The sequence below is a fragment of the Octopus bimaculoides genome, chromosome 25 (genome assembly GCF_001194135.2).
Source record: "Octopus bimaculoides isolate UCB-OBI-ISO-001 chromosome 25, ASM119413v2, whole genome shotgun sequence".
In the NCBI taxonomy this organism is placed as follows: Eukaryota; Metazoa; Mollusca; class Cephalopoda; order Octopoda; family Octopodidae; genus Octopus; species Octopus bimaculoides.
The window spans coordinates 7,675,009-7,684,449 of NC_069005.1; the positions used below are offsets into that span (position 1 = coordinate 7,675,009).

The 9,441-nt window shown below is 38.7% G+C and overlaps 2 protein-coding genes across 6 annotated transcripts in view; one reads left to right on the forward strand and one right to left on the reverse strand.

The window, feature by feature from the left end:
- Window positions 1–1,897, forward strand: part of LOC106881790 (uncharacterized) — a 24,147-nt gene extending 22,250 nt beyond the window's left edge. For all 5 annotated transcript variants that reach the window (XM_014932298.2, XM_014932297.2, XM_052976695.1 and 2 more), the window contains exon 2: window positions 1,490–1,897. In XM_014932298.2, the coding sequence (XP_014787784.1) occupies window positions 1,500–1,880 (381 nt within the window). In that variant the 5' untranslated portion in view covers window positions 1,490–1,499 and the 3' untranslated portion in view covers window positions 1,881–1,897. The remainder of the gene's footprint in view (window positions 1–1,489) is intronic.
- A 303-nt stretch (window positions 1,898–2,200) lies between these two features.
- Window positions 2,201–5,828, reverse strand: LOC106881791 (histone H3.3A). Its single transcript, XM_014932300.2, has 3 exons — window positions 5,669–5,828; window positions 3,802–4,129; window positions 2,201–3,227 (listed from the first exon to the last, which is right to left on the reverse strand). The coding sequence occupies exons 2-3, from the start codon at window positions 4,081–4,083 to the stop codon at window positions 3,099–3,101; spliced, it is 411 nt and encodes a 136-aa protein (XP_014787786.1). The 5' UTR covers window positions 4,084–4,129; window positions 5,669–5,828; the 3' UTR covers window positions 2,201–3,098.
- Window positions 5,829–9,441: the final 3,613 nt, after the last annotated feature.

The following is a 9,441-nucleotide window of genomic DNA, read 5'->3' on the forward strand; positions in this document are numbered from 1 at the left end:
TTAAGGAAAATGGGTGGAGGTGCATATTAAAAAATATATATACGAAGTCCAAGGCTTTTATTGTTGCCATGCTAGCTAAACTCGTCTATTTGGATGGGTGGGAGAGAATCCACACCAACTGGCTATAATAGCTACTTCTCTCATTCATTTTCTTCCTCTTCCCTTCCCTCCCGTCTCTTTAAGCCTTCACATTTTATATACTCTCTACACCATTCAGTGCTATATACTTTCCACTTCTGTCATAGCAGCAGTAGTCGCTTGTTGGTTGGCAACTAGGGGGCTTCTTTCTACTGAAAAAAGCACAATAACACCCAGACATCACTTAAACAAGCAACCTCACCTTCATTCAGTCGACTTTCACTCATCTCCCCAGCCCCGTCAGCACCACCACCATCATCATCACTGCTACCAATTTCTTCTCATTAACACATTCACTTAGTTCAAACACGCCATTATACTAATAAAACCCACCATATCTCCTTAGCTGTGATCCAGTCGACCTGTGACTAGAAAATACGTGCCATCCGTGACTAAACTGAGACATTGATACTTCCTGGAGATTATCTTCGTAGCTCAAGCGTCATCGTTAGCCCGTGACTGATACGGTAGATCACAGAAAAACAATTGAATTTAATGTTATATACCTATACTAACTTGAATCTCGTTTTCTCCTTCCTTAATCCGGTTTATCCAGTACTCAGCGACATGTCTATATATACTTACACACACCTTCCTACTCTCCCTCCAACTCCTGCATTATTGCTGCTGCTACCATCTGCCAATTCACATATTTCAACAACTCCCACTCCAGTGGATCCAAGGTTTTCAGTCCAGACCATTCATTCACCCCATACCATTATCCCCCCCCCCCTATCAAAATCCTATTTTGTCTTGCGTGACGTCACCACTAACCATTCTGCTACGTAAACCAATATATGTAAAGGCCCCACCTCCAATGCACAAGACACTCCTATTAGGAGCATGTACACAAACTACTGTAATGAGCTATGAGGGGAAGCCTTCTACGGTGGTCACTCGACGTGCAGAAAATAACAGCTGATTCCTCCGTAAACTTACTGATAAGTCCTCACGCAGATGGTCGTGATAGGGCTTTGGTATCTTAGATTCAATTTAATCAAGCCATGTATCTTTGTTCCTTCAAGTAACTTTTGCTACAGCTGCAGTCATTTATCACTAATCTAACCTGTCGAAGCAAACACGGGTGTTCACTCGCTTTAAAGATTTGAATATATCTATATTATTGGGTTGAATGACAATGGATCGGTCAGTATCAAACCAAAATATTTGACTGGTACTTACTTGTCTGTGATAAATACTAACCCAAACCCTTTGTCTCCCCAGCCAAATAATCCGCTTTCTCCAAACCAAAATATTTGACTGGTACTTACTTGTCTGTGATAAATACTAACCCAAACCCTTTGTCTCCCCAGCCAAATAATCCGCTTTCTCCTTCTGTCAACCAAAACAGGTTTGCAGCCATGTCGTCATCACCAACGGCAAAGAAAACAGCAGACGGTGTCACGGAACCAGTGAAATACTCGCAGAGTAAAGCTGCCTCCTGGAAATCTTTGGACACGTTCAAAAAACCACACAGCGACCGACTCAAAATCGAACCCTTCGTCGTGTCGTTCAGCATCTCTGTGCTCCTTATATACTTCGCTTTCTTAAGGGAAGAGAACGACCTGGACTTGGAAATGGACAAGACCCTGTACCAGAGGATCCCTGCCTTGGAGAAGACTCAGTTGCAGATGCAGATTCAACAGAACAAAAAGCAGGGCATAGAGAATGCAGCATTACAGAAACGACTGCAAGAGGTAGAAGCAGAAATTAAGAAACGAAAGTCAACTCCCACCCAATAAATTATTGCTCAAACTTACCACATTCGTGCCTTGGTTTATTCATTATTTGGGGCCCTTATCTCAGTAGTTAGTCTAGGGCAACAATTTAACCCTAGGAATTTGAATCAACGGCCCAGTCACCGGAAAAAGGAGGGTCGGGGTTTATTATATAGCTAGTGATGAATGAAATGAGTTCCTGGGTCATGCCATATCTCCCGGCTGCTAGCAATATAGGTTTTGTTAAAAGACGTGGGGGATAAAGTGACAACGCTCAGGGTGAAATCCTTACAAAAGCAATATTTTAGAAATTGGCAGTAAAAACACAATCCAAGACTTATATGTACAGTGTATGGACCAAAAAACTTTTATTATGAAGCTATAGTGAGATGCAGTACAGTGAATGTAAAGAGACAAGGACAAAAAAGTGGGGTGTACAATTTAAATTAGTTGGGGAGAGGGGGTAGAGCGAGCAGGGTTGGGTGGAGAGAATAGTGTGTAAAGATGATGGTAGAGTCTAGAGACTCCTTTCGGGGGAGAAAGGATGCAACTTTTTCCTTAAAGAAAAAAATGTGGACTAACTTAAAATAGGTTGCTCTTATTTGGGGGGAGGGTCTAAAATGGAGCGGGGGGAAAGGGATTAGCAAAAAGGGCGTAGTCAAGGGAGGGTTGTTTGTAAACAAGACCCCCAGACATTATTACACACTAAGTTGGGATGGGGGGAGGTACATTAAAATTATAGGAAAATATAGAAACAAAAATAAACGACTCCAATGGAATAAATAAAACCCCAAGTTTCCTTTGACCCTCAATTTTTTTCTTCTTCCAATGTAAATTTCAAAACACTGATGGAGGTTTTTTTTTTACGTGAAGAGTGAAGGAGGAGGAGGAGGAGGAAAACAAACCTCATGGGACACGGGGGGAAAGGGGAAGATGGCGGCGACAGAGGAAGCTTGGACAAAAAAAGAAACGAAAATACATCTTTCCAAAATAATTATACCAATGGTCTACATGGTCTTTATAAAAAAGTTTTATGTCCTAATATGAAATATTACAAAATGATGACATGAAAATGGTACTTGTATTCATATTATTATTATTAATGGTCAGTAATATATGAGAGAGAAAGATAGATAGAGTTGTGTGAAGAGTGGCGTGTTTTTTTTTTTTGTATTTTTCTTGTATACAATTGGTGTGATTAAGTGGTGTGTTGGTTGGGGCAAAGGTAGTAGTGTGGTGTTTTTATGCCCGTTCTCCTCGAATTCTTCTGGCCAGCTGAATGTCCTTGGGCATAATTGTTACCCGTTTGGCGTGAATGGCACACAAGTTGGTATCTTCAAACAAGCCGACCAAGTAAGCTTCACTGGCTTCCTGCACGAGCACAAAAGGAAAAAAGTTAGTCTCAGTTAAAAAAAAAAAAAAAAAATTTAATACATTTAATTATCACAAGATCTTGGTTCTAAAATGCATTAAAAAAACTAGACGTGAAACCCTAACTTAAGACTAAACAACATCACATTCGTTTCCTGTCCCTCCAGCAAACGATCGTAAATAATAATTACACAACGAATCAGGCAGAAAGCATTAAAAAGGAAGAAATGTATTAAAACAGTATGTAGACATACAGCCTACATCATGACTCCAAATGTTATATTTCGTTCATTAAACCAACGGCAAAATATAGTCACATCAAAATAATTTGATAATTACATCTTACAAGCAACGAAAAACATTAAAAAAAAAAAAAACGTCGAAATTAATTTCTAATAAAATTTAAATTGTTCGAAACCGATTCACGTCAGTTGTGTATCGATGTCGCTACAATTTCACGTTAAATGTGACGATCCTTCAGGTGACACCAATTTTACCTGTGTTGCGTATAATATATATGTATATGTACATATACACGCACACTAATAACAAGATCAAAAGCCGTCCGTCTTACCTGTAGAGCACCGATAGCAGCACTCTGGAAACGCAGATCCGTTTTGAAATCCTGTGCGATTTCTCGAACCAAACGCTGGAATGGCAACTTCCTGATGAGCAACTCAGTGGATTTTTGGTAACGTCTGATTTCTCTCAGAGCGACGGTACCAGGCCTGTAACGATGTGGCTTCTTCACGCCACCTGTAGACGGCGCACTCTTTCTGGCAGCCTTGGTGGCCAGCTGCTTCCTCGGAGCTTTACCTCCGGTAGACTTACGAGCGGTCTGCTTTGTACGAGCCATTAGTAATTATTTTTTTTATTAATCGTCGTCAGAAGAATTGCTGCGGCTGCAATGAAACAAACACATACACTGACTCGTTGCGCGCACAGCGTGGCGGGTTTATATAGCAACTGGTCCTCGGCGCATGCGCACTGGCCAGACTAAACAATGGTAAAGAGGAAAGACAAGGATACTAAACGATACTAGCTTCGATATATATATTCTCATCTATTATATACATATAATATATACACACACATATACATGTATTTATAGTTGATGTTTAACAATCAACGTTTAATATACACAATTTTCAGCCTTCAAATACCATTCCCCCCCCCTTTCTTTAATTTATAAATCGACAGCACAATTCAGAATATTTATAATCCATGAATTGAAATATAACATGGAGCAATGGCGATTTCAAAATGGTTTATCAAGTCTTAGGTCTATTCGATTTTCAAAGGAGCCATTATTTCTCTTAAACCATGCAGCATAATTAAGTAACCAAAATTTTATGTTTCACATTAAAATTTAAGGCAATTACAAAAATTAAAAAAAAAAAAAAAAAAATTTCCATTTTTCAATTTATATAAAAATTTAAAATTGTGTCGAGAACTATGGTTACATATGATAAAAGCCATCAATAAAAACTATGATAATAATCTTTCGCTAAAAAAAAATATTTCTAAATCTGACAGCCTCAAAAAATACTTGAAAGGACGAACTAGGAAAAAATATTAGACAATATGGCTTCGGTTTATAGTGGGAGGTCGGAGGAAAAAGAAAAAAGAAATCGTTAGGACTTAGGAAAAAAAAAAAGTAATTTCTGATTTCACATCTGGCTCGTCAATTTTGTAACAAACCAAGTCCAAATTCAGAAATTCTGTTTAAAAAAAATACATATAGTTAATCTAAGAAATCTATGAGATATGACTTGATAATTATACATAGAGACATGGGGCTTTTATTTAATTACAAGAGTTGAAAGCGTTTCTCAAATATTTTCTTCGTGGAAACGCTTTTATTTTTCCTCGTCCAAATAATAATAGTATATGATAAACATGGGGAAAAGAAAAACAAAGAAAAAATGGGGGAATTAAAACTAAGGTGAACAACAAGAACAGAGATATTGAGTGACGACCGACCTAGTTTTTGAAAAAGGCTTTTTTCTAAAAAGAAAGGAATATCTTAGACTTCTTGCTATAAATAGTCAACAACGACTGCTGCAGCAGCAAGCAAGGCACCATTCCACCAAAGAGAGAATTGGTCGGAAATATATAGATATCTAGTTGAGAATCAAGAAACTTCATGATGTTGTGTATAGATAAATGTTGGTCTTTATTTCTAGTGTGGAGTGGGTTAAGAGAATAATAATAAATAAAGCGAGTGGAGAGAGGAAAAAACTGACTGCAGCGGTTTCTCATGACTATAAACAACAATCAATATGGCGGGAGTCACACGGAAAGCACCAACTCTATATTTTTCAACTTTGGGCCGAATTTTTCTAATGAAGAAAGAATTAAAAAATGACTACAACCGCAGAGGAGTAATTTTAGGACATTCCTACATTGGAAACGAAGTAAATATAAACAAAGCTACTTACATTATTTCCTGGGATAGAAATTATAGATTCAAAGTCAAAGTACAACCTCGAAGAATACAACCTTAATAGATAGAATAGCTCATTAGCGTTATGACCATGTGATGTTACGTAGGAGAACGTCATTGGATAAGCTATTCGGCTTCCGATTGGTTATCAAGCAGCCCATTTCATTGGACAGTTTAAGAAATAACACGCATTAACGATTGGATAGAAATTGGCGCTTTTCATTGGTGGAGTATATTGGCAGCCGCTTGAGCCGATATTTCTTAATTTTTTAAAACAGTAGACGTCAAAATACTTTATATCTAAGAAGTGAATTCATGTGCTACCTTGAGCATTTCACCAATGTCTTCAGGAATGGACATTTATTTACAGAAAAACTTTTTTTTTTATAAGAGACAATTAGCCATACTTACTCATTTCCCTTAGTTTCAAAATATTTATTTATTCTCAACATATGTAAATCTCTGAACAACATTTGTTACAGCAGGAAATTTGTTAAATAATGAACATATTTTCGGTAAAGATAAGTCAGATACCAAATATGCAGGAACCTGTCGCACATTTAAAAATAAATTACAGATCCGGAAATATGAATTATATAATGATATTAAATATTTCCCAAAATAACTATCTTTAAACAGTATATTTATTGGTTTGCGCACACTATCTGTAAACCAAAAGTTTGTCAAAGTTTAAATTTGTTGCTGTATACAACCCACATGCTTTTGCAAATACGCGATCGGTCGACCAAATTTCACACAATTACACAGCCTATCATCTTAATGAAAAGAAAGGCATTGAATGATGTCATGAATACACTTTTATACTATTTTATTGGTTTCAGGCTCTGGGCTGTAGTCTTATTGGAACACAAAAATGACGAAGGCTAGAGTTGGATTCATGATCCTAGGCCAGGTTGATCACAGCTGACTTAAGCTACACAAGCCTCTACATGGTGGGTCACATCACCTGCTGTAAATAACTGAATCTTCCTTAAATCACATTCCTTTATCTTAAAATAGGAAGGTCATATTAGATTAAGTAATCATAAATATACTATGTCCGAATATAGACGAGATGGTCACAGTTAGAAGGACTCTAGGTTTTAAGCAACAACTCATAAGAGTATGAGCCAATAAAAGAGCAACTAAGTGGTCATTTGACTTGCTAGAAATAGAAACCAAGTCTCTGACAATTACACCATGCCTTAAAAACAGGAAAAGTGTTCTATAAATACTTTAATACATTTCCTGTTTTAAGCAAGTGGTATTGTTGTTTGGAGACTTAGCGTCTCTTGAAAATAAATACATTTAAAACTTCACACACTGCTATTTTTGCTAGACATACAAGTGCCAACCAGCTGGTGGTCAATTAAGCCACCCACCTAATAGAGCTCATCCAATGTTTGCTGGCCAATTTCACTGACGATGACTAAGTTTGACCAGAAACACGCAGTAAGATCGAACACAGAACTATAAGACTGCAAAACTGCAAAACAAATTTCTTAATCTCATGACCGCGCCTGCTATGAAGATTTGTTTGAAAACTATTTTGTGAGGGGAATTAGAGAGGAAATTCCAGGCATAGAAGCTCAACCTTGACGTGAGAGCCTTTTCCCTACTTATAAGTAGGGAAAAGGCTCATGGCATCAAAGAAAAGGCCTTGCTCAATATGTAGAAAATGACTAGGTATAAATTCCATGTACTGTTCCCATTGTAAGCTATGGACACAAGTGTGGTGGAGTCATAGGCAGGCTAACAGAGATCATATACTTCACACATGATAGATTTACTGGAGCAGTACACACAGGAAACAAATTCCCTAAAATGTCTGGATAGCTCACTAGCAGTAGCTGATAGTATATCTGTTACCTATGAGATATAAGTAGCAAGGGAGATGGTTACTCTGGAAGTTTAGCCAAAGCAAGATAAGGTTGGAGAAAGTTCAGGGAGCTACTACCACTGTTGGCAACAGAGATCTTTTCCCTCAGAGTGAAAAAGCAGATTGTAAGATGCTTATATTAGAACTGTGGAGGCGCAATGGCCCAGTGGTTAGGGCAGCAGACTTGTGGTTTCAATTCCCAGACCAGGCGTTGTGAGTGTTTATTGAGCGAAAACACCTGAAGCTCCACGAGGATCCGGGAGGGGGGACCCTGCTGTACTCTTTCACCACAACTTTCTCTCACTCTTTCTTCCTGTTTCTGTTGTGCCTGTAATTCAAAGGGTCAGCCTTGTCACACTGTGTCATGCTGAATATCCCCGAGAACTACGTTAAGGGTACACGTGTCTGTGGAGTGCTCAGCCACTTGCACGTTAATTTCACGAGCAGGCTATTCCGTTGATCGGATCAACTGGAACCCTCGACGTCGTAAGCGACGGAGTGCCAACAATATTAGAACTGCATTGCAACATGATAGTGAGACAGGCCTTGAATCTTGAAGACTTGAAAAAACTGGAAAGAAATGAACCCAGTATGCTCCACTGAATACGAATGAACCTGACCGACATATTACAAATGTGCTGGTAGAAAAATTGGCAGAAGAGAAATCAGATGCAGTGTGCAAAAAAAAAGAAATGGATATATGAGGACAACTGTATAAAGAAATGCCACTCATTTAATATGGATAGAGCTTGCAGAAGGGGAAGATCTAGAAAGACATGAGACGAAGAGGTGAAGGCTGGTCTCATGATTTTGAGCTTCACAGAAAAGATGACTGGTGATACGTGGTTCTGAAGAAGACTCAACTAAACTAAGTTCGGGGAAGCATTGTGTATGCGCGTGTTTATGCATAACTAGGCCCTTCGCCCTTTCCTCCTCAAGACATCTCTCCATCACCTCTCTAACAGCAGCTTTTCCTTGATACCACTAATCTTTCTCACTACATGGAACAGTTTCACTTGATATCCATTCTCTCATGCTTAAAACTGTCTTCTCCACCCATACTCTACACTGATCGACCCCTTTGGCCACCAGATTATCTCTCCTCTTTCTCCACCACCATATATCTCATTCTCCCATATAACGCAGGTATGGGCAACCTTTTTTGAAGTGGACCGCATGAGATATGGCTCACCATCAAACAGGCTGCACTACTAAAAGAATTAACCCTTTCGATACCAACGTGCTTGAGATCACCCCTGATTCTGTGATATAAAGTTCATGCATAGGTACAGGCGTGGCTGTGTGGTAAGAAGCTTGCTTGCCAACCACATGGCTCCAGGTTCAGTTCCACTGCATGGCACCTTGGACAAGTGTTTTCTACTTATAGCCTCAGGCCAACAACAGCATTGTGGAGTGGATTTGGTAGACAGAAACTGAAAGAAGCCCATCATGTGTGTGTGTATATATATGGTGTGTATATGTATATCTATTTGTGTGTATCTGTCTGTGTTTGTCCCACCACCGCTACTTGACAACCGGTGTTGGTGTGTTTGTATCCATGTAGCTTAGTGGTTCAGGACAAGGGCTAATAGAATAAGTCCCAGGCTTAAAAAGGACGTACTGGGGTCAGTTCAATCGACTAAAAATTTGAGGTGGTGCCCCAGCATGGCTGTAGTCTAATGACTAAAATGAGTAAAAAAATAAAAGATAAATTAAAAACTTCCATTAAAATTCTATGTTAATAACGACGAAGTTATTTTAGTAATTTCTTCGTTATTTCTAAACTAATTGAAATAAAGGCAGTGTATTTCAACAGAGGGTAAAGGGTAAAGACCCCCTTTGGTCATACATGACCATGGGACTGCACCCAGAAAGTTCCCCCCCCCCCC

Coding starts and splice junctions, on each gene's coding strand:
- LOC106881791 (XM_014932300.2), bottom strand. CDS start 4,083: ATGGCTCGTACAAAGCAGACCGCTCGTAAGTCTACCGGAGGTAAAGCT. Junction 3,228..3,801: donor CTGCTATCGGTGCTCTACAG/GTAAGACGGACG, acceptor GTGCTCGTGCAG/GAAGCCAGTGAAGCTTACTT.